The following is a 26,611-nucleotide window of genomic DNA, read 5'->3' on the forward strand; positions in this document are numbered from 1 at the left end:
AAGGCCACAATCTCACAGCTATGGAGTCCTCAGGGTTGGAATCTCATTTTCAGGAGAGCTTTGAATGATTGGGAAATCGAGAGGGTCATTAATCTGTTTCAGATCCTCAATGCCTTCCCAGGCACCTCCACTGAACCTGATAAGCCTATTTGGAGATGGCAAAGCAAAGGTGTGTTTACAGTAAAGTCATGTTACTGCAGATACAATATTGGCCAAACACAGATCAGAAACTGGCCATGGAAGTTAATATGGAAGATAAAAATACCATTGAAGATCTCATGTTTTGCTTGGTTAGTGTGCAAAAGGGCCTGCTTAACACATGAAGTGCTTCAAAAGAAAGGCAGACAATTATGCTCAAGATGCTTTATGTGTGATCAAGATGCAGAAGTTAATAGTCACTTATTCCTTCATTGCAAAGTAGCTACAAGCTTGTGGAACATGTTTCTTGGTCTTCTTGGTGTATGCTGGGCAATTCCAAAGTCCACTAAGGATTTGCTCTACAGCTGGAAGGAGATAGGAAGAAGGGAGTCAAATGAAGATTGGTGGGAGTTAATCCCAGCCTGCATCTGGTGGTCCCTATGGAAAGAAAGGAACGGAAGATGCTTTGAGGATAAGAGAAACAACATCCAGAAAATTAGAATGAATTGTCTTTCTTTTGAACTTTTGGTGTAAACAAGATATGATGGGGGATATAGAACTTTTTGATGACTTCATAGGTAATTTGTAATCTCCCATAGGGTAGTTTGATATGCTCTGATGAGATTGTAAGTGACCTATGCTCATCATTTATTTGATGATGAGCCTTTTGTGAATACACAGTTACCTTTATCTCAAAAAAAAATAATTGAAGACCAAAGACTAACACACATTTGTCTAAAGCCTCCTCAAAGTCCCTTGTTCTACACTTCTACTCTTAACAAGCATTGTAATTCTTGAATGGTTTACTGTGTAATCAAAACAGAGAAGAGAGGAAAAATATAGTTGGTGAGGCATTGTATCAAGAGAGAAAAAGATCAGTGTAGACTAGGAACTACACCTTGAGGTGACTTGTACTCATCAACTATTCAAAGTACTTGCATTGAAAATCCCTTGCAACCCAAGGGGACTGGACTAAAATCCACATTGGATCCCAATCGGTATAAAAATACCCGGTGTCATTTACTTATTGTTTTATAACTTGCGTCATAATTTAATTGCACAGTCGTTACAGTTGAAACTTTATTTCAAGAGGGAACCTCTCAGACAAGGCCTCCCTACTTCAATGGGAAGCACTTCTCACACTAGAAGGTCAGAATGGAAACCTACATCAAGTCATATGATGTAATGGTCTGGAGGGTGATCAAATTGGGAGACATTCCCATACCCACAACTAAGAGTGATGATAAGGAATCTGGAAGCAAGGAAAAAACAACAGAAATTGAAGGAGCAATTGATCTATCAAAATTGGCCGACAAAACTCATGCACAACTGGAAGTTATTCAGGTAAACTCTTAAGAAATATTTACTATATAATGCAATCAGTGGTGAAGAATATGAAAAGATCTCAAGTGGTGAAACTGCTATAGAAATATGGGATAACCTAGAAGTAACCTATGAAGGAAATGGCAAGTCAAGCAGACTATAGTCAGCCTTCTAGTTTATGAGTATTATTCCAAATAAATGAAGGAGAGACTATTGAGGGAATGTTCTCCCGGCTGAGTAAATTCATTGGGGAACTAAAAGCCTCTGGAAAACCTATCCTACTTGTTAAATTAGGTATTAGGTCTTGGGCCTAACTCTCACCTCAAAAGCTAGCTCAAAGGGAGGAGAAGGATTGCCCAAGCCTTACAAGGAGTACACCCATCTCATTAACCACCAAGTGAAACTTTTGTCATTCTTTAACACCCCACCTCATGCCCAGTGCTTAACATCTGGTGCGTGGGCAACTTTTAATTTTGGGGGCTCAACATTGAGTGAGATGGGTCCGCTCTGATACCAAGTTAAACTAGGTCTTGGACCCTAACTCACACCCCAAAAGCTAGCTCAAATGGAGGAGGATTACCCAAACCTTATCAAGAGTACACCCGTCTCATTAAGCACCAATGTGAAACTTTTGTCATTCTTTAACACTACTATCGATCACACAAGGAAGGTACTCGGAAGCCTACCTCCTCAATGACATGCCAAAGATGTTGCTCTGGAAAGCATTAACCTCAAACAACACCCCTTATCTAAGAGGAGATTTGATAATTGAATGACTTTGTTGTCCCAAAATAATAAGTGACTTTGGTAGGTCATATCCATAAGTTGGGTGAGGAATTAACTCTAATATTTATCAAGGCTTTGCAGCAGTTCAAAAAACTAAATTTATGGATTAAGTACCAACACCAATTCTTGAACAAACTGTGAAATGAAAGGATTAAAAGAAAACATTTACAATCAAATAAGAAAGGGAATTGGACTTCTGATACAAAGAACATTGAGAGTGTTCGTGGCCTTATCATCTTAAGCAAATTGAGGGTCCAGATTAAATACCCATATGTCGATGTATTTAAGCTTTTCCTTTGCAAAGGCAACTAAGTTCTTCACGTCATCTCCCTCTCTAACATCACACTTGGTGCCCTGCATAGGGATCTGAATCAAGCATGTGAAGACTAAAATAATACTTAAGCTAATCATGTAAAAGAAAGGCCATAACACCTGAAAGGACCAGTAAGTATATTTACAGACCTTTCGTTTACTTTAAAGACATAATAACATATAATTCTAAACTACATATTAGACAAAATATGGCACATCTTCAGCTTACCGAGGACATGACCTTAGATAGGAGGGTATGGAGGTCACGGATAGAAGGTAAGTAGGTATAGTTGGGAGTTGTCTTATTACTAGCCCATTCATGTATTTTCTGGGTGGAAGTGTAGAGCTCCGTGCCGGTCGTAGTATTAGCATATTCATAAAGTCTTCGGTTTTTGGTATCCGAGATCATCTGTGGTTTACTGTGTTTATGTAACCGCAGCTTGTTATTATTATGGCTCCTTGCATATATGCTCTGCACTGCTTTGCTATTAACTGTCATTTTTTTTTATAATTAGTGTTTTATTTGCTTGAGCCAAAGGTCTTACAGAAACAGTCTCTCTACCTCGGAGAGTTAGTGGTAAGGCCTGCATACATTCTACCCTCCCAGACCCCACTTTGTGGGATTTCACTGAGTTTGTTGTTATTGTTTACTTTACAACCTTCCTTTCAACAGAACATGATTCAGGAAATCAAAAGTTCAAGTCAATTGGTAGGGCATGAAGCCCAAAGGTATGTTAGTCATTAGCGAAATAAAGTACTCATCAATCATCATAGAACCAACAGATTGAAGACGAAACTAGTGATGAGTACACAGAAAGAATCAAAGAATGACTAAAGGTCTATAAGAAATGAACTGAACATGGAGGTACCCACACATGCTGCTTCCCTGTTTCAACTCTTAACCTGTCGAGAGCAGATACAACTCTTTCATCTGTCAAAAAAAAAAATGGTCAACACTAAAGATATAATTACACTAATTCTAAACTACATATTCCATAGAAACTTGTTTCTTTTCCATTCAAGGGTAGGGAGATGAAGAGCTAACATAAAGATAGTGTGAGCTTTAAAGCAGTAAAATAAAAAAGAGAATGAGAACACATCCCCATGATTTACAAGATAACGAATGGAAAAGAGAAAATATCACTGTATCAAGGTACCATGCAAAATCATCAGTCTTATGTTATTGCAATTATGGTAAGTTCAGGACTCGGATAAGATTCATCAAGGTACGGGAGCAGCAATTATTGATATATGACTCCATAGAGATCAAACTGGATCATGAATATGCCATCCCTCCCAATCTTCAATTCAAACTTCAGCAGATTCACCTCCTTCCTTTGTTTTCTAACTTCAGCAAGCTCTGTTCCTTTCAACCCATATTATTTCCAATTAAGTAGCCAGATTCCCATTTGCTCTATTCTAATAAAATTGCATCCATTGCTTTTCACTATTTCCTTAATTTGCATGTGTGGCACTTAAAGTCTCTAGAGATCACTGACCCAATGCCTGCAACTTTTTTTTTCTTCCCACAAGCTGTAGCTTCTTAGTGTAACATTCCGAAAGTGACCATTGTCATCCTTAACAGAAGTGGATAAAAATATGGGATTAAACATTCATATTTAGCTACTCAAAAGTAAAATTTCTCCAACTACTCTGTTTACCCCCTTACGCTAGCGTGCAGGTACAAATTCACTAAGGCCAAATACACATATTGGTTTCCGATCTTCTTCTTCTATTTGATGGGAAGGAAAACTACAACAAGCTGATTCCAATAATAACCATAGAGCAGTGCAAACTGTCAACAAAATGATCCCAACATCCAAGTTATACTGACTACTGAGCCTTTTACAATTTCATTTTCTTTCTTATAGTATTGTGGCAACCAAAAGGAACCAACTATAAAGTAGTTAGTGTTCATCTGTTCCCATCATATCTCTTGATTTGTGAATATGGAGAACAATGAAATATCTTTCATTGCATAGTACACTCGAGTTGGATCACTGTAGCAATTGGACATCACACGCCTACATCATATGATTTCCTTGATTTTTTTACAATACAGTGATGTATGAATCAGTTTAATGTGCCTTGACTATTCCACTGAGTACTTGCTACCTCCAATCAGTATAGCTATTCGGTAATTCTGTCCATCAAGGCTTATGCAGATGGGAAGTAATTACATTTACCCTCCTTTTCAATTTATGTGTCGTAATTTGACTAAGCACAAAGTTCAGAAAAATAAGGGAGACTTTTAAATTTTGTGGTCTTAAACTAAACATGTATATTGTACCAAAATGCTCTTTGAATCTTGTGGTAGGGATGTTCTAATTAAAGCGAGTACTAAACATAGAATGTGGCTTCTCTAAAAAAAAAAACTGAAACAAAAAGTAGGATACATAATAAAAAATTGAGGAAAAAGGATACAGATACATAAGGAGCAATGTTTTTGTCTCTGTTGGATTTAAACCCTATTCTCTGAGGTTTCTATCTGCCTCATTGACCATTAGGTCATACTCTTGAGTGCAAAATGATTTCCTTGATTATGATGGCGCCATTAGAGGCCATTGTAGGTTTAACAATGATCTACCAGATTATGGAGATATATGAGTATTTAATTGAGTAATACATTGACGATCAATCTATACTAATACAGAAATAGAAACCTCAAACCAAAATGTAAAGAGATCGAAACATCCCTCTAAAGTTGACGGACTTTATACCCCTTCAAAAATCAAATTATCCAACAATATTAATGTAAAAAGGAATAAGACCAAGAGATTTCTGTAGGAATTCTAAAGGTTACATGGAAATTCTCAAAAGGACAAATAATGATGCATGTATCTAAAATCTACATCTATTATACTTCTCAAAAATCTCAAGCATAAATAATGTTTTCTGATGAACTACATTATATTTCTTTATGAAACAATAATTTTAAAAAGAATACCTCAAACATTAGGAATAGACAAGTTCCTTAAACTCAAACTTAAAGAAAAATCATTCTCCACGTCTAAAACGTGAATTCAGATTAAATTGACTAGTATTTCGAGAATAATATAATTTTGAGTATAAGTGAGTTTTTTCCCCAAATAGGGATTAAATAGACAATTATAAATTTGAGAGGACATATTGTAACACAATTATTTCGGTAAAAATCTAAAAAAAGGAGTTCACACAAGCCATTTTAAGAAGGTGGTAGATATTGTTCCATCTTCCTATAACTGTAAACATTTAAGCTTGAATTTTGAAGTTGTTTCTGTTAGAATAGAATAGGTATACACAATCCTACACAAAATAAGAATAGTTTATAGTGTCTATAAATAGGGTTCTCTATGTAATAATCAGAACACAATTCAATAATATTCTTTTCATATATTTCTCACATGGTTCATAGCAATTGTGAGAAAAAAAAATATATCGCTGCCAAATCAGCTATCTGTGCAGTTTTTTCCAGTAACCTAAGTGGCTGTCTGGGTAATTAATATTTTCCGTCCCAAATTTTCAAAAATCAACACCACCACTAGGTGCGGAACTTCCCCGCGAGCAAACCCCAATCATACTCGCCAAAAACAAGTTCCACACGCGCCGCCGGAAGAATTTCTCCAGCAAGTTGTCAATCCACGCGCCGGCGCATGCTCCCTGTTCCGGCCAGTTTTTTTGAAAAAAAAATTTCTACCTGGGTCGCCTCTTCATTCCGAGGCTGTCCATATATTTTTTTCCTGATTCCGACCAATATTTGGATATTTGATTCACTTTTTCAGCAACAACCTTTTCTTTTCCAGATTTCGAACAAAAAATATAAAATAAAAAAATCCAGATTCTGGCAACTCATTACAGATTATTTTTTATTTTTTTCGGCTGCTTATTCTAATTTCACAACATGTCTTTCGGGATTGATACTTTTGGCTCCCAGAATATAAGAATTGGAAGTTCAAGCCCTATGATCACTTCAGAACCGTTAATGGGAAGCTCAAACTATTTAGCTTGGGCTTCCATGGTTGAGGGTGTCCAAGATCACTTAACGAACATTGCTTCTGTGGTAGATGAAAAGGAAAAGGCTAGTGTGGAAGATGCAAAAGCCAAAGCACAATGGGAGAAGGTTTATGCTCAATTATGTAACCTCCTATGGCGATCTATTGATTCCAAGTTGATGCCCTTGTTTCGTCCATTCCAAACATGTTATTCAGTTTGGGAAAAGGCTCGTGCCTTATACACTAATGACATATCTCGATTCTATGATGTGATATCTCATATGCCCAACATAAAGAAACAAAATTAGGTATGTCCACTTAGTTGGGACAAGTACATTCAGTCATGGAAGAATTTGAAACATTGATGCCAGACACTACGAACGTGCAAAAACAACAAGAGCACAGGCAAACGTTGTTTCTAGTTCTTACACTTGTTGGACTTCTAATTGACCATTATTCAGTGCATGATACTTTAGCTAGTCCTACAATTCCTACGATTGATGAATTATTCTCTCGTCTACTTCGTCTTACCGCGCCTCCCAGCAACGAAGTAGTTTCATCACCGACCATTACTCCTCTGCTCTCGCCTCTCAAACCATAGACAAACGAGTATATCAATCTATGGAGAATCGAAGAGGAGGAGGTCGTTTTGGAAAACCTCGATCCGAAGTGTAGTTATTGTCATAAGTCTAGACACACTCGTGACATATGTCATATTTTGCATGGTCCACCACCTTATTATGATCTTGTTGCTCTAAAGGAATATAATGAGCTCCTTCGTAATCGTGCAAGTAAGAAGACATCTCGACAAGAAGTATTCATTGCTCTGCTTGATCGACCATCCCATAATGCTCATATTGCTCAAACAAAATATGATGAGTTCCTTCAATATCGAGCAAGTAAGCAAACGTCTCCACAAGTAGCTTCGGTTGTTCAACATGATGTTGTTGTTGCGGGTAATTCTTTTACTTGTGTTTCACGTCTAATACTCATGGATCATGAGTCATGGACTCAAGCGCTTCTGATCATATTTCTGGTAACAAATCACTTATGTCGGATATTGTTTATTCACAATATCTTCCTGCTATTACTTTAGCCAATGGGATCCAAACAAAACCAAAAGGGGTTGGAAAAGCCACACCCCTATCTTCTGTCATTCTAGACTCTGCTCTTTATCTCCCTGGTTCTCCCTTTAATCAAGCATATGTTAGTCGTTTGACACGTTCCCTACGTTGTGACATAACCTTCTTTGATGATTTCTTTCTTTTGTAGGACCACAGTACGGGACAGATGATTGACACATGACATGAATCACAAGGCCTTTACTATCTTAACTCTTCAAACTCCTTCACAGCATGCTCTGTTACATATCCTCCGGACCTCATTCACAAACATTTGGGACATCCGAGTCTATGCAAACTTAGCAGATGGAGCCTAGTTTATCTAGTTTATTCAGATTAGATTGTGAGTCGAGTCAACTTGGGAAACACAGTCGTGCCACATTTTCACATGGTACTAAGGGTCATTCAAAGTCTATTTTTTCATTAGGTCATTATGACATTTGGGGTCCTAGTAAAGTAAATTCCACCTTAGGATTTCATTATTTTGTTAGTTTCATTGATGATTATTCGAGATGTACTAGGGTTTTCTTAATGAAAGATTGTTATGAGTTATTTTCTATATTCAAAAGTTTCTTTGCTGAAATACAGAATCTGTTTGGTGTTTCTATTTGTACTTTTCGTAGTGATATTGCCTTAGAATACTTATCATCCCAGTTTCAGGAGTTTATGTCTAAGCAAGGAATTATTCACCAAACATCTTGTCCATACACTCCTCAGCAAAAAATAGGCATCTCATTGAGACTACTCGCACTCTCCTCATTGAATCCCATGTTTCGCTACGTTTTTGGGGCAATGTAGTGCTCTCATCTTGTTATTTAATTAATATAATGCCCTCATTTTCTATTCAGAATCGGGTTCCACATTCCATATTGTACCCTCAGTCACATCTCTATTTTATCCCTCCTCTTGTCTTTGGGAGCACATGCTTTGTTCATAACTTATCCCAGGAAAAGATATATTAGCCCCTCGTGCTCTTAAATGTCTTTCTTAGTTGCTCTCGGGTTCAAAAATTGTATCGTTGCTATTCACATAGTCTCTACCGATGTAACATTCTTTGAATCTCAACCTTACTACACATATTCTAATCATCCTAATGTCTATAAGGTCTTACCCATACCTCAAGTTTTGCCTGTACCGACTTTTGAGGAACCTACGGTTACTTCTCCATCTCCTATTTTAGTGCCACCACTCCTGACTTATCATCGTCGTCCACGTCCAGCAATAGTCCCAAATGACTCATGTCATGCGCCAAACCCTGCTCCCACTGCGGCCTTGCCTCCTGCTAGCCAATCGGTTACTCTTCAAAAAGGTATACGATCTATTCGAAATACTAATCCACATTATACTTTCTTGAGTTATAATCGTTTATCTTCACCCCATTATGCATTTGTATCATCTTTGTCCTCTATTTCCATTCCTAAGACTACAGGTCAAGCACTTTCTCATTTTGGATGGAAGCAGACTATAATTGATGAGATGTTTGCTTTACATTTGAGTGGTACTTGGAGCTTGTCTCCCTTCCTACAAGTAAATCTACTGTTGGATGTCGTTGGGTTTATGCGGTCAAAATTGGTCCGGATGGTCAAGTCGATTGGCTTAAGGCTCGCCTTGTTGCCAAAAGGTATACTCAAATATTTGGGCTAGACTATAGTGACTTTTTCACTCTTGTGGACAAAATAGCATATGTTTGTGTTTCTCTATCTATGGTTGTCGTTCGTCATAGGCCTCTTCATCAGTTGGTCATTAAGAATGTTTTTCTGCATGGTGATCTTGAGGAAGAAGTCTATATGGAGCAACCACTTGGTTTTGTTACTCAGGGGGAGTCTAGTAGCCTTGTATGTCGATTGCGTTGGTCACTCTATGGTCAAAAACAGTCTCCCCGAGCTTGGTTTGAAAAGTTCAGCACAGTAATTTAGGAGTTTGGCATGACTCGTAGTGGAGCTGATCACTCTGTGTTTTATCGGTATTTAGCACCAAATATGTGTATTTATTTGGTTGTTTACGTTGATGATATCGTTATCACCGCCAATGATCAAGTTGGTATTGCTAATATGAAGCAGTATCTCTTTCAGCATTTCCAAGCTAAAGACCTCGACGGATTGAAGAATTTTCTAAGTATTGACGTTGCTCATGCTAGATCAAGTATTGTTATTTTTCAATGCAAGTATGCTTTAGACATTCTTGAGGAGACAATACGATGGGATGTAAATCCATGGACACTCCTATGAATCCGAATGTTAAACTCTTTCCAGGACAGAGGGAGAAACTCAGTAATCCTGAAAGGTATAGACGGTTGGTTGGAAAGTTGAATTATCTCACGATGACCAGACCTGACATCTCTTTTCCTATAAATGTAGTAAGTCCGTGTATGACTTCTCCTTGTGATAGATGCAGATGTTGGTATTCTGCAATATATAAAGTCAGCTTCTGGTAAAGGACTACTCTTCGAGGATCAAGGCCATGAGCATAACACCATATATACAAATGTTGATTGGGCAAGATCACCCTTTGATAGACGTTCTACATCAGGATATTGTGTTTTAGTAGGAGGTAATCTAGTGTCATGGAAGAGCAAGAAACAAAGTGTGGTTGCTCGATCCAGTGTAGAAGCAGAATATCGAACAATGGTTGTAGCAACTTATGAGCTAGTTTGGATCAAACAGTTGCTGGGAGAACTTAAGTTTGGAGAAAGCAGTCATATGGAACTTGTGTATGATAATCAAGCAGCCCTTCATATCGCATCAAATCAAGTGTTTCATGAGAGGACTAAGCACATTGAGATTGATTGTCACTTTGTCTGAGAAATGATACTCTCAGGAGATATTGTTACCAAATTTGTGAAGTGCAGATATCTTCACCATGTCCCTCACCAGTCCTCGTTAATTACATTTGTAACAAGCTAGGTACATATAATGTGTATGCACCAGCTTGAGGGGGAGTATTAGAATAGAATAGGTATGCACAATCCTACACATAATAGGAATAGTTTATAGTCTCCAATTTGGTAAGGAATTGTATTATAGTGTCTATAAATAGGGTTCTCTATGTAATAATTAGAACACAATTCAATAATATTATTTTCCTATATTTTTCACAGTTTCCTCAATGAAGTATAAAAACAATAGAAGGTCAAAAACATTGTGGGGAGCAATGTAAGTATAGGTTAACTCATTATATTACTCAAGTTAACACAACCCATATATTGAATTACAATAAGACATTCGAGGACTTTTGTGAAGCCCGATGCTTTTTCTTTATCGAGTTGATTAAATAGGATCACCATTTATCATTTTTAGGAACTTACATTTTCTTTAACTTTATTTCCTTTATCAATAATTACATCACTTTACAGACTTTGAGTCAAGGGTCTATCGAAAACAGTCTCTCTACCCCCACAAAGGTAGGGTAAGGTTTGCCTACATCATTCCCTCTCCAAACCAAGTTGTGGGATTACACTGGGTATGTTGTTGTTGTTGTTGTTGTTGACACGGAGTAAGGGTGTTCCAAGAGACTAGTGAACATAAAAATATGCACTTAAGTAGTCGCATAAATTCTTAATTATAAAACAAATTGTAACACGGAGCTCAAAATAAAATCAGCAATACAATTTTCTCAGTCTTCAATCTTCATTGGCTCAAAGCTTTGAATTTCTTTTCTATTCGAAATGAATAATCAAGATTGGTTGTCAGACAGTCTCACACTGCAATCGGTTTTTGGAGAGCTTTGCATGTCGTATTCCGTTTATTCTTTTTTTTTTTAAATTGATAGGTCAATAAAAGTTCATTATTCATATTTAATCCTAATAGAACAAATATTTGTCTTCATTATCAAGATCTAGGGATGGCTTTAAGTTTTCTAGAAAAAATATCAAAAACATTTCTCGAGTCCAAGATAAGTTTGGGCACGACATCTTTCTAACAGGAAAGCTTGGCAAAAACTACACTTTCTTTCGGTTTAGCAAGGGAAAGAACCCCCAGACATTTAAACTAATGTTCAGTGATGACTTGGCAAAATCTCAACATCCCCCTTCCCCTCAGTGGCAGAGTTTGAATCTCAGCCTTGCATTTTGGGACAATTCGTCACCTATGATGTATCCAAACTCCTCCTATATCATCATGACTCTCGAACTATGGTACACCACTAATGGCACATCTATTACCGTGATCCCACCATATATTCTGCATATTTCATTTTTACACAATTGACTACCTTTTTCACAAACTATAAAATAAAGCAAAAAAATAGAGGAACTGAACAATGAGAAAACCAATAAGTCTATTGGTTAATGACATCATTGAAGTCAAAAGGTATTGTCACTTGTGATATGAAATCACCTGATCTGGAGCAAATGAGGACATTATCACCTGCCTTGAGAAATTCTTTAGCTAATGCATAGCCTATTCCTGAAATAATAAAATAACGTCAATTCTTTTTTTTTGAGAAAGTTAACATTAAAATAACGTCAATTCTAGTTAAGTATAAACAAAATAGAACCAGTTGCATATTTTAGAGCGACTTGTTTTGTGTCCATGTAACCACTTTGTGAAACAAAGTAAGCAAGATTGAAATATAATCCACGAGCACATGTTGTTAGCTACAAATATAATGGTTTTGCTAGAAGGTAAAGAATTCTATTAAAGTTGCCAAGCAACAGGAGATTGAACATATTATATCCCTATCTAATACAAAGTCATATCTTCCAGTGATTACACAAAAACATGGTTGAGTTTCAGCATACAAACACCCAGTCACTACACAAATGATCAAAATGAAAAAAAAAGATGTGAAGAGAGTCGTAATACATTAAAAGAACAATAAAATCGAGTTACAGGAAGGTTCACGTGACCACCTATGATATAAATAGGCGTTGGCGGCTGTTTCAACCATGAACCAAGAAATTAAACATTTTAATAACCAAACCGTTGCATTTTTTGAATTATCAGGGAAAAGGAGACATTAAAGTCCCTCAAAGGAACTACAAATCCAGATGCATGTTATAGCACTCCAGCTAAAGAAACTTGGCCTTCTTCAGTATAAAGCTATAAAGTTAACTTAATTCACACCATCAACAGTTAAGCTTCATCATTCCACCATGATAAATAAGGTTTGGCCTAGTGGTTTGGGCTTGGGACTTCTATGTTGGAGGTCTCAAGGTCGAAACACCTTGCCGAGTTGCCAGCAAAAGCAAGGGGTTTGCCTTCAGGGTCGAGCTCGTTGCACCGGGCTTGCCTAGTGCGGTTTACCTCTCCTATGTGGTTTGCGAGCAATTGCATAGGAGCGGGGGTTTTACCTTGTGCGCACCCAAAGGGTAGCGGCTACGGGTTTCCCTTGTCATAAAAAAAAATAATAATAAGGTCTTCACCACTATGAAAACCATATTTCCGCTGCCATTTAGGTGATCCCTCATATTCTTTTGTTTCAGCAGAAGAAACTGCACGACCCTTGGGAACATCTTCAAAAACACAAGTGACAATGAACCAATATGAAGTTGCAAAAGGGAGACCAAGGAGTACGTCAAACATTAAGACTAGTCATGTTGTTTCAAACATTAAAAAACTAACACTTTCTAACATTAAACTTTTTCATGTTGTTGTATACTTCATATGACTAGTCAGAATATATATAAGACATCACCATTGTCCTAGTGAAATGTAGTTCAAACCGAGCCTTTAATAATCAACTTCAACTCAGAACATAAAAATGTTGGCAATAAGGTCATTATATCTGATTGTACACCATATTCAATCTTGTTTGACTTTTGGCAATGGTATTGACCCCTCTGGCCATACATTTTCAAGTTCGTCAGTAGCTTTTCACAAAGATAAGTTGCAAAAAGAGAAGTTAGAGATAAAATGAACATGTTTAACATCAACAGAACCCTAAACAAAGACCTAAGTACACTAAGACAGGGATCCGCAATCAAGACAAAATTATGATAACCCATTTGTACATTGAAAAATATTGAACTAACCTTTGGAACCACCTGTAATTAAGACATTGTAAGGAGGAAGCATTGGGTCCTTTGTATTTGCGTGTGAAGGAGAAGCAGCCTTCACAACAGCAGCAGAGAAACGAAACGAATTGTATTTAGATATTAAGCAAAACCTGGGAATGGGAGATACAATAGGTGAAGGATGGTAAGAAGAGTTAAATTTTGTGGTTGAGAGAGAGCAGAGAGGTGATTTAGGAAAGGATTGAAGTGAAGCGGTGGTATTGGTAACACTCATTTCAGCCATTGGACAGGAGAACGAGGGAGTAGTGGGGAAGGCGATATGATGATAAATATAATTAGTGTCGTATATGCTCTTTCCAATTCACTTTGTTATGGCCACACATATATGAGTTAGAGTCCGTTTGGATGGGCTTAAAAAAAATAACTTTTAAGTTAAAAATAAAAAGTCAAATTGAAATGATTTTTAAGTTAAAAAATAAAAAGTAGGGAAGACCTACTTTTGATTTCTGACTTATATAAAGTCATTTTTTATATTTGCCAAACATTTTCAAAAGTCAAAAACTGACTTAAAAATAGGTTTAACCGACTTTTAAGTCAATCCAAACGGGCTCTTAGTGATGGTAATGGGCTGGTGTGGGGGCGGGTTGAGTTTAACCTGCCCCATTCCGCATAACATTTTTTCTCATTCTCAACCCCCCACCCCACATAGACACGCCCTGCATGAACCGCCTCGCATGATTTTTTAAATATTTTTTTTCTAATTAAGTTTGATATTAAAAATAAAATTAATAAAAATAAATTTATTTTTTCATTAAGGTGTGTTAATTTAATAGATAATGATATAAAAAAAATATTTTTTAGAGGTCAATTGGGAAACAAGTAAGAAATTATATTATTTTTTATTAAATCATTTTCATTTACTATCTTGAATATTTTAGTAGGTTAAAAGAAATTATATTAATAAATAATATTCTATCACTCTTATAATATGTAAAATGTTAAAATAAATTTGAACCCGCATAGAATAACATATACGTACAACCCGCATTAGTTTTTTAAAAAACCAACTTTGACCCACCCCGCATCACTTTTGCCCCGCACAACCTTAAACCTGCACCGTCCCGCATAGCCTTAAACCCACCCCCCACCCCCACATCCGCCCTCCCCATTGACATCCCTAATATGAGTAATATTACTTTGAGGGTTATTTAGTGATTGATTTTGTGTTCGAGAATTCGAGCATTCCTACTAAAAATTACTTGATTTTAGAAGTATGTTTTTAAAATAGGTATTTAGAAAAGTGTGTTTAAAACAATAACAATTTGTGTTTGATTAATTCATTTTTTTGGTTGAATTGTCAACTTTATCAAAACCAAAAAAGCGTAATTAAACAAGTAGATGTTGCCCATCTACTTCTCAAATTCTACAACAAACCATTCTAGCCAGGATTAAAGACTACTATCATAACTAAAGATTCACTTAAACAAGACAGGAGAAGACTTCTAATCAAAAGATAAACAAACAGACGCAGATGATATATCTTCTTCAATGCCTCCTTCCACTTCTTTAGGTTTCTTCCTCTAATATGAATGTATAAGCTAATCTCATTGCTTACACTATCGCATTGGTATGGTGTATCCTGAAACGTGGTAGTATTTCTTTCTCACCATATAACATAGACCACCATTGCAAATACACAATTGATTATTGCTCCATTAACATTACTCTTTGTTGCCCATCCATTTTACCATGCAAGCTCAAGCTTCCAGCTTCATATTTGTCTGTTTATGCCCAGCCATTTCACTAATCTAGCCCAAAAGGCTCTAGTTGCAGGACACTCGAAATAGAGATGATCAAAAGTTTATATGGCATCTGCATAATAGCTGCATTCCAGGGGCACATTTATGTCAAACTTTTGTAGTCTTTCTGTTGTAGCCAATCTTCTCCAAGCTGCTAACTAGAGAATAACTTAATGTCTAAGATGGACAATGCTCTTCCAACTTACTTTAGGATGTTGTGGTGTTAGATTGATGTACATTTGATGGATAGATAATTTACTTACCACCACTCCATTAAACTATGATCCTAACTTGGTCCCAATATTTGCCTAAGGATCTTTCTGGTCTCCAGAATCTTCTGTATCACCCAAGTGGCATTTGATGAAATAGAGCAGTGCTCCACCTCCTCACGTTTTATATAGTAAGTATGTGTCCATTTGATCCAAAGACAATCATTTTTCTCATGCACTGCCCAAAACAACTTCAAGATGGCAACATTATTCCAAACTTTAAGGTTGATTATATTTTGACCCCCAGCTGACTTTGGAAGGCAAAGTTTCTCCCATGAAACCAGTGCTTCCCTGGAACTCAAAGTTGAACTTGTCCATAGACAATCTTTGCAAACCTCTTCAATCAATTTCAATATGTTTTTTGGTAATACGAAGATTTGTGCCCAATAAGTTTGCATCTCAAACACTAGTGACTTCAGTATCTGGATCCTTCGTACATAAGAGAGTAATCTAGTTGTCCAGCATCTTATTCTTTCAGTTATCTTCTCCACCAAAGGCATACATTGAGCTATAGTGAGTCTCTTAGAGGATATAGGCACCCCTAGATATTTGAACGACATCTCACCTTCAACATAGCCCAAAGTAGCTAAAATTGTTTTCTTCATATCAGGTTTCACTCCAGCAACATATATGGAGCTTTTCTCAGTATTTGCATGTAATCCAAAACCTACAAAAAATCTATGAAAAACATCTTGCATCAATCGTAGAATCAATGTCAGTCTTGCAAAACTTCAAGAGATCATCTACAAAGCAAATATGCATTTCTCCAAATTGCTTACACCTAGGATGAAACTTTAAATGAGGTATCTCCTTCAACATACTCAAATCTCTTTGAAGATACTCCATTTCTAGGAAAAACAAGTAGGGTGACATTGGATCTCCTTTCCTGATTTCCCTTTTTCCTTGGAACAATGGTGTTAACCCTTCATTAATGATTAATGAGTATGAAATTGTGGATACGCCACTCCCTTACCTAATTCACAAACTTGAAAGGAAGCCCAAGCCTGTAAGCAACTTTCTTAAAAATTCCCACCCAATGGAATCATAAGCCCTTCTTAAGTCTACTTTCATGGTGCATCTAGATAAACCTTTCCTATTGTACCACTTCAAAAGTTCATGACTAAACAAAATATTATCAATAATACTCCTTCCTTCTATAAAGGCAGACTAAGAAGGGTTTAGTAGTGTGCCAATCACTAGTTTTATCCTATTGGTGAGAACCTTTGTAATGATTTTATAGATGGTCAAACAACATACAATAAGTCTATAATCATTTATTTGGTTAGGTGTAGTTACTTTAGGGACTAAAGTAATAGTTGTACTACTAACTTCCTTTTGCAACTTGCCAGTGTTAAAGAACTCCATCACATCACCCGCTACATCCTCTTTGACAATCTCCCAGTGCTTCACAAAAAACTCCATTGGATACCCATCTATTCTGGGTGTTTTATCCTTAGACACTCCCCTTAGTGCATCACCTATTTCTTGCTCAGTCATTGGAGCAATTAGACTGCATTTCTGGTCATAGGTTAAACATGGGACTTTTCTAATAAGCTCTATATATGGGCATGACAGTTGTTCTGTTGTTGTTCCCATAAGCTTAGTAAGAAAAGATATAAACTCGTTCTCCATCAAGTTAGGGTCTTGGAGCCTGTTTCCATTTGCATCATGAATTGAAGTAATGGTATTTCTACTACTTTTCAGCTTCATTTGTGCATGAAAGTATTTCGTGTTTGCTTCTCCATGTACTATTCATATGAAAAAGTGTTTGGATAAGCAAATTGTGTTTGGTTAATCTTTTTAAAAAAATACTTTTGAGAGTCAAATTATGAAAGAGGATAAGTATACTGTACTTTTTATATTAAGATTATTTTATAGAGATAAATCATTTTATATATTTATTATAAGAAAATTAATTAAATTTTATTTTTATTAAATTAAAACGTACAAATTTAAATTTTCAATCAATATTATAAATAGATAAATAAAAACTAAATTAAATATTGATATAATATTAACATGATGATTTAAATATAATTACAAGCATAATAAATTTGAAAATTATTCTACAAATTAAAGCATTAGATACGAAAAATTCACCACAAAGATAAATAAATATAAGAAATATATTGGTAAATATGTATATATGACAAAAATATGTTAGTCTTGAAATAAATAACTTCTTGCTTTTTCTTTTGTTTCTGCTTTTGTCTTTTCCAAGAAGCAATAATTTTTAGCTACTTCAAATTGCAGGAAAAAAATATTTCTACTTTCATTTAAAAGCAATTTTGCTAATTAGTCAAACCCCTTAATTTTCTTTAAAAGGTGTTTTTTTCCTTGAAAATTAGTGTTTTAGGCCTCCCAATAGTAATGAACAGGCTTGAACTCATTTATCTTATGTGGTTATAGATTTGGTGCTTGTTTGGTTTCTTAATTGGAGGTTTAAGCTTTGATATAACTATTATTGTCAATTGATTCCTTTACTTATGTTTATCTCCTATTCTTTATCTTATTTCTTGTTTTTAGTGTTAGAGTGTCGTTTTCCATATTTATATATTGTATTATTTGATATCAGAGCTTGGAATAAATTTGTTCCTACCAATCTAACAAAAATGACTCATGAAAAGCGAGCCACGAAATGACTTCCGCTCGAGTCGTCGACTTCTGCATAAGCTAGTGGCTTCCACTTTCTAGCCACCTCCAAGCGGTTTTCGCATTAGCCTCCTCCAACTAGTAGCTTCTGCTCCTCCTTCACGCTTCAGAGCCTCCTGTCACGACCCCAAAAATAGAGGGGATGATACTCGTCTTATCCCACCAAGACAAGTCAGCCTAAAACTCAACCATAACAATAAAGTGTGGAAATAAAATAAAAATAAAAGTTTAATAACAATTAATAATGCGAATAACAAGTCAACTTAACTAAATCTCCAAAACATGGTTGTCACGTGTACAAGTCTCTAATGTATTACAATAGAATTGAAAGAAAGTATGTAAGTCTCAAATGATTTCTTTGAAGTAGAACAAAATCATAAATAGGACTAAGAGGGTCCGCTAAGATGACAAGCAACAACCTCACAAATTTCCACAAAAAGCCTCAGAAAAAGAAGAGAAGAGAGAGTATCAAGGGGTGTGTACCAAACCACACGATATTCAACAAGCAAACTCCTAAACACAAAGTTAATAGAATATGGGTATTCCTTACACGCCAACTGAACCTCCACAACTACAATTTGCATAAAAACCAGTCCAACCTAATATTAAACAATTTACTGTTTACATAGCACATAGTTCAACAATATCACTTCAACAATTACTCACAAGTTCCATAGAAAAGTACATGCAAGTTCACAAATGATAAAGATACGCAATGTAACGAAATGTAATGTCAAGTATAGTGATGCATGTCTGACCTAATGATACACACCCATTGTCTTTTAATCTGGGACCCATAGGGAACTTATCAGTCCATGAATCCATCACGGAGTGCGATACAATGTTGATAATAGAATCTGTCACAGCGTATGACACATCCCTTGAATTATAATATCTTTCGCGGCGCGTGACACGTCCATCAAAATGGCCCATCTTCTTTAATTTGTTATTCTTCCTCAATTCACATAACACTTGATACAACCATGCCTCAAAACTAATGCAAATGACATGTTCACACAATTAATGAGGAGATGACCATTTATATATCAATGCATAATTCACAACAACACAATCGTAGTACAACATCAATTATGAATCAATAAATCTTTCCAATCATTCTCAACACATGACACGTCAATGTATAATCAAGTTGCATTTTATTGCCCCCTTTTCCTCATTAGCATTATCCAATATGAACAAGTCAACTCATCACCAAATCCCATTATTTCCAACACATAAAACAAAAATATGCACGATAAAATACACTTAACAAGGGTCAAGATATCCATTTGCCTCAAACAATAGAACAATTACTTCGGAACTTGAGTCTTCTCCTTTCCTTGGGCTTCCAAATCAATTCAATCTATTCACCTAAATAATCATAATAAGGTTTTGAAACTAACAACTCCCACATTACTATATGTTTAGCCTAGACTCAAAAACTCACTCAAACCTATAATCAAGTTCCTAATCTTGGTACCAATTAACAAGTCAACTCTCATATTTTCTAAATTTCATGCCTAGAGTTGAGTCTTAATTCTTTCAAAATCATAATTTAATGGCATTCATATAATACAATGCACCTAATAATTAATTACACATCCCAATTTATCAAACTTGAATCATAATATAATAAGAAAATCCAAAATTGAAGCTAGATACACCATCTGCAACCCTAACCACAAAGGGAACAAAGAAGCCCACAGTGTGTATTGATTGCCAAACAATGCATTGATTAACCTATAACATGACAATCATTACATAATACTTATATTTTGAAAATTCTCTTAAACCCTTTTTAATAAATCACGTCCAGTAACACCCTGAAGGACAACAACTCTAAACCCAATTAGATAATCATCCTAGGATGTCCTCCAATCAATATCATATAATTAGTTGTATAGCCATTTAGGAGTAGCAACACTTTATGAATTTTTATCTGTAATCTGAAGTGCGAAGCCTTTTTCAACCTATCATTCACAGAGGTAACTTTCTGCCTTTTTCTCTTCTTAAATAATTCAGTATAAATTGTGACATTCCCTACTACTTATTTTAATATATATGAGCCAAAAGATATAGGGTATTAAATAAAATAATAATTTAGTCCATCAACCATTAATTTAATTAATTAATTATTTCATTAATACCCATTAATTAAATAATCATAGTCATCGAATAGTTTAAAATTTCCAAATCAACTTCACGGACTGATCGAACATGACTCAGGGCTACTATCAGGAGGGGTAATACGGGAAATTTTTACAAAAAAATTTCAAAAATGACCTGAGTTATTACATTATCCACCACTAAAATTCATGTTCGTCCTCGAACATATGGTGAAAGAAAGTACCTAAAACTTCAAAAATCTTAGGATACCTAGTACACATGTTGGACTTCGTCTCCCAAGCCGCCTCCCCCATAGAATGGTGCTTTCTTTGCACCTTTACTAAAGCAATCTCCTTGGTCCTAAGCTTTCAAGCCTACCTATCCAATATAGCTATAGGCTCCTCCTTGAATGATAAGTCTGGACCCCACACCACGAAATCGAGTGAAAGCATATGAAACTCATCCGGCACATACTTCCATAGCATAGAGACATAAAACACCAGATGCACAACTGGAGCATAGACATATGCCTTGCTTCCAAAATCCATGCATTAAATGACTGTGAAATTATTGTCAACCGTGATATTTTTACATTGAGTATCAAAGTACGCCCGACACCAAGTTTGAGGTTTATATTTCACCAGGTCTTTAGCAGCTTCTTCATCTATGTCTCCTAATTTTCTCAATTGATCTTCAAAGTCCTCAACATAAGTGGCCCATGCACACCACCACATAAGTTTCTTGGCTTGTCCACTCCTCCTCTTTTTACACCAATTAGCCTCACCATGCCTTACACGATATCTGTACTTAGCTTCAGGAAACACACTCTTCTTAGCATCAATTAACCCTATAAAATAAAAAAATAGTCAACATCATTATTAGTTTTAAAATTGAAAGAAAACAACAGTATATTTGTTTAGCTCAAGGATGACAATTTTAAATATCAATTAATATACTTAACTACAAAAAAAAAAGAACTTGCAAACTGAAAAACTAAAAAAAGAATTAAAAACTTGAAAGGAAATGTCTTCTTAGGTATTATTTTAGTTATCAATCACTTAAAGCGGTTTAACTTTAACTTTATCATGTATAAATCAAATGCTATAAATAATTCATTTCAAAGAAATGAAAGAAAAAAACATAAGGAAAAGACGCAAGTTTTACCTTTTGCATATCTGAGATGAATGTCACTTCATATCCATATTTAAGATTCAAAAAACACTTCAAAAGCTCCAAAAACCACTCCCATGTCCTGCCTGTCTCCTTATCTACCACTTCCCATGCAATAGGATAAAAATGGTTCATACAATCTTGACCCATAGCAAGTAATAGTTGCCCCTTATATCTTCCCTTAAAAAAAGTACCATCCAGCCCAATAAGTGATCTCAAACCACTTTTCCATCCATCTTTCAATGCTTTGAAACAAATGTACATCCTTAAGAACTTCCTCTTTCCTTGTAAAAGAGCTTCTTTTGATATATTAATAAAAACATCACTTCTCGGATTAGAAGTTCTAAGTTCTTGTCCATATGCTTCAAGTTTGTTATAGTCATCAAGAAAACTCCCTTCTAGCTTTTCAAGAGCCAACCTCTTAGCCCTTTTAACCTTAGATGTAGACACATTCATGTTAAAAATAGTATCTAACTCTTAACGCATGTCTTTTACCTTTAAATTGAGGATTATACTGAACTTTTCTCTTGAATAAATATGCTAGTGTGTTAGCATTAGCCCTCAGATTTTTATAAGTAATCACATGTATGTACTGAATTCAACGTTTTGCTGGAACAAGTACTACTTTTCTTATCCTTTAATACTAAAACTTGAAGGGGCAGCCTTCAACGCATTTATACCCGACCCTAGTTGTACGATTTTCTTCACCCTTAGTCCATAATGATTGGCCATTGCACAGAAGCTTATTATCCTTCTAGCTTCTAGGATATCCTTAAATGTTTGCCCTTTCTCCAAAACTTTATAATTCTCCAAAGTATCAGTACATCTCTTCTTTTTTCTTGGCTAAAGACCTCAAGTTCTTCCTTATTATAATCATTAGAATCTGATTCGTCGAATTCACTAGAACTACTTTCTTGGTCAGAAGCTACATCATCATCCACGGTATATGTCTCAGTATGATATGTGATGTTCTGAGCAAAAATACTCAAATCAAAAGAATTTACAGTAAAGAAATTTATCACTCTAAACTTCTTACTGAATAAGTATTGCAAAGTTCTCATACCATCATCGTTTGTCACCAAATAATACCTTCTAGAAGGTCCAATTACTAAAAGTTGATTTACTTTAGTGAACCCTAAATTCTTTGTGAACTCTTCGCAAACATCAGCAAATCTAACATTATTGGCTTCATACCCAGGCATAACATGCACTAAATTCTAATTATATAATAGCTTAGGAGAAATTACCCAGGGGTGTTGATGAGTCCAAGATTTGGACTCATTTAGGGATTTATTTGTATAGATTTAGTGTCCTCAAATTCTTATTTTGTGCCAATGACTGATGTAAAATCCTTGTTTGTAATGAGGAACAAAGCAAGGACACTAATTTGCAAAAAGGAACGAAGCGAGCTAAAAGAAGGAAGAAAAAGAAGCCTGGTAATTGCCAAGTCTACTTGGCGAGTCGCCGAAGGGTTTCTTGACTGCCAAAGTTCCAGTGTGCCGAGCTCTGAATGGGAAAATCAAGTCGGTGAGAGAAAGGAGCAGTTGGTGGATCACCCAGTAGGTTTCGCGATGTAGTGTTAGTTCACCCAAGGTTACAGACCTGGAGGATGCTGAAGGCCAAGACAATAAGGCGATGAAATTGGCTAAAGGGCGCATTGCCAAGTGGATCAGTGTGCCCGACTTACTGCGCCGAATGGCTCTTCGCAACATATTTTTAGCGACTATAAATACGTTTTTGCACATTTAGTTTAGAGCTTTTATCATTATCAAGTATCATATTTTTGAATATTTCAAATTTTGAGTATTGAGGCAAGTTTTTCCTTAGCTTTTAAGAATTGAAGTTTTTCACTTTTGAGAAATTGGAAGTGGGTCTTTGAGATTCTTCAATTTGGACCTTTGTAAAGACAAAATTAATCTTACCGAGTTGATGGAAACACAATTTGGTAATGATTTTTATCTTTTTATGATCTCTAGCTAAAACTCCAATTCTTGGGGTATGATTATGGGCTGATTTAGCTTATGGGTATTGCTAATTGTTAGTTTAAATTGTAACACCCCTCAAAATGAAGTAGGATAAAGTACAACCTCCATGGGTTTTATGCATTAATAACTTGTTAAAATAATGAGGAATAGCCATTTTAGTCAGTTTAAAGAGTTTGGAAGTCAAACGTCAAGGGACGACCAAGACATTCGAAAACTAGTATGTTACGTGTTGGTGTGTTCTAGTATGTTGTTCATGTTTTTATGTGTTGTTTGGAGTCTAAAATCAGTGGAGGTGATCCTAGTGTCTTAATAAATGTTTTTAGGGTCAAAACGTTTAGATACGACGTCCCGGGGGCCACCCTAAGGGTCCTCGAGGAGGACCCCAACCTTGGCCAAGCAAGCTGCCAAGGCAGCTTATGTTGTGCTTGGAGGGAGCATGTCCGCGTCGCGGACTAGTTCCACCAAGGGCCAAATGTTTGGTCCGCGTTGCGGATGTGTCGCAGACTCTTCTGTCTCAAAATTTAATTTTCAGAAACTTATGGGAACACCTCCGCGTCGCGGACTTGTTTCCCGATGAAATCTGCGAAAATAAAACTCAAGTTAGACTTGTTTAAAAAGGTCCAACTAAGTGAGGGGTAGTTTAGGTAATATGTGAGTTATTGTTTTAAGTGTTTTTTTAAAAGTATTTTAAAGGTATTTAAACTTGTATATTGTATTTTAGAATTCATTCTTCCAAATCAAACCCCTTCACTCCCCAAAATTTCTCTCTAGAACTCCATTGGAGGCTAGGTCAAGTTAAAGCTAGAGTTGAAGGTTTCAAGTGTTTTCTTCTCAAATTTCTTGGGATTCATGAAGGTTAAGGTATGGGGATCCTTTATCCTTGATTCCTCCTCCATTCAAGGAGCCAAATCAAAGTGTTTTCAAAGTTCTCCCAAAAACCCTAATTTCAATTCTAGCATGGGTTCTTGCATGAAAACCTTTTAAATGATGTTTTATGTTGTTATTAATGATTATTGATGGTTTTAAGAAAGAAATCTTCATGAACCCATATCTTCTCAAATTCTCTAAATTTGGTCTAAAGTGGGTCTATTGATTTTGAGTAATTGATGAAGGATTTTTGAGTGGTTTGATGTGGACTTTTCTTATATGATCTTAGCTATGTTGAATTGTTGGAAATTGTTATTGAATTGTATAATGTGAGGTAGTAGCCTTTAGTGGTCATAAATTGGGACTTAGCCTTTATGTTGGTTATTGGATATTGTTTAGCTTAGCTTGTATAGTTGAATGTTGTTGTTATTATCATTATTATTGTATTGTTAATTGTTGGAATATGAGGATGATGAAGATAGCCATGGAAAGAGGGTAAGTTGACCTAACTTGATGAATATTGTATAAGTGGCATGGAATTGAGTATTGTGCCTTATGGCCTTTGAAAGGTGGTAGGATGGCTTGATCTCTTAATATTGCTATAATTGCTTCTTAGATTGGATCCACCTTTGGTGGAAGTGTTGCTTGTTGCTTTTGAATTATGATTGTGGCCGTGAAGGGCATTATATGAGTATTGTTATATTATTGTGTTCATATATAAATGAAGCTATAGGTAAAGTTCTATATGAAGCTAATAGGTAAAGTTCTATATGGAGCTATATGTAAAGTTTTATGTGAAACTATATGTGAAGATATGATATGAATGAATTTATGTGATCTTGTAATGATCCGTAAAGTGGATAGCATTGTGATTTAAAGTAGATTTCTCATGATGTATATATGTGATGATGTTGGATTATGAAGTGTCCTCAAATGATAATGTTGTGACTTGATTAGTAGACTAAAGTGTCTCTTCTTGTTACTTAAAGTCTTGAATGCATGAATGTGTGAAGTGGGATAGAACTAAGAAATGGTTCCCTTTCTATAAATGCTAAAAGAGGAACTCTAGGCCAAGACTTGAATCGGTAGAACTAAGAAATGGTGCCCTTTTATAAGTCTATCTTTCCTAAGTAAATGTATAACCTTGAAGGATGGACCTTAGAGCGATGTTCCCTTCTTGAGTGAAATGATAGAATTAAAGATGGATGGAGCCGGAACGACATGAAAATCCTTATCTAAGAAAGTTAAATGAGCTATCCTTATGAACCTTGATTGGATATGACTAAGAAATGGGGCCTTTCTTGGGAAGAGGTACTATGAGTTGGTTGAACTAGAAAAGGAACCCTCTCTAGTACATATGTGATTGAATATTCTATGGGAAACAAGGCTAGCACCGAGTGGATGTGGTTAGGAAGGTGGCCTAGTTGAGTATGAGATTAGGCACAATGAACTTCCTTGGACATCCCCCAAAACATGTGCCTACATGGGTTGCTTACTAGTTCTACCCTTGGCAAGTAGAACAACCTCCACAGAGTAGGATAGACTCCGGATTCCATGCCTAGCTAGTATGATCTATGTCGGTTGTGCCTATTCCCATCATGTGGGATGTGCACTATAGTTATTGGATAGGTTCTACAACGTGTAGGTAGTAGTATGTGATGCTATCTATACATGACACGAGTAGACTTTGACGATACTAAAGTGAGTTCCCTAAGTCTAACGACTATTATGTGAAAGTCCCCTTATGTGCTTGAAGGTCTCCTAAGTGGTTTCTTAAAGAATGTTGGTCTATTGATATTATGTTGTAAAAGAAATGTCCTTATCTAAGGTAATCTTGAGGAACACTTAAGTGTGGTTGAAGAGGTTGTATGGGTGGTCACTTGTTGTCTCACTCAAGCGTGTCTTAAGGTTATATTAGGTAGAGGTCCTATGGTAATGAAACGGCATGTGCTCTTCTAAAGTTAAGCATGAGTTGGATATGGATATGTTGAGTATGTGTATGGTTGGCTATGGTCTTATATGTGAATGTTGACTTGTATTATATCTCTTATACTTGTGAAGTGAAGGTTTTATCAAAAATGATATGAAAGCATATATTCCCTGTAAATGTCTATTGAAGCATGTTTTTGCATGGTCTCCATACTTAGTACTTAATTGTA

The 26,611-nt window shown here is 35.9% G+C and overlaps 1 protein-coding gene across 1 annotated transcript in view; it reads right to left on the reverse strand.

Moving 5' to 3' along the window:
* LOC125842313 (chlorophyll(ide) b reductase NOL, chloroplastic) overlaps nt 1–13,931 on the reverse strand; it is a 29,987-nt gene extending 16,056 nt beyond the window's left edge. Inside the window, exons 1-4 of the mRNA XM_049521597.1 lie at nt 13,623–13,931; nt 11,986–12,054; nt 3,429–3,490; nt 2,515–2,613 (exon numbers count right to left, since the gene is read on the reverse strand). Of these exons, the coding sequence (XP_049377554.1) occupies nt 2,515–2,613; nt 3,429–3,490; nt 11,986–12,054; nt 13,623–13,887 (495 nt within the window). The 5' untranslated portion in view covers nt 13,888–13,931. The remainder of the gene's footprint in view (nt 1–2,514; nt 2,614–3,428; nt 3,491–11,985; nt 12,055–13,622) is intronic.
* Between the last annotated feature and the right edge of the window lie 12,680 nt (nt 13,932–26,611).

This window comes from Solanum stenotomum, chromosome 10 (genome assembly GCF_019186545.1).
Source record: "Solanum stenotomum isolate F172 chromosome 10, ASM1918654v1, whole genome shotgun sequence".
Lineage (NCBI taxonomy): Eukaryota > Viridiplantae > Streptophyta > Magnoliopsida > Solanales > Solanaceae > Solanum > Solanum stenotomum.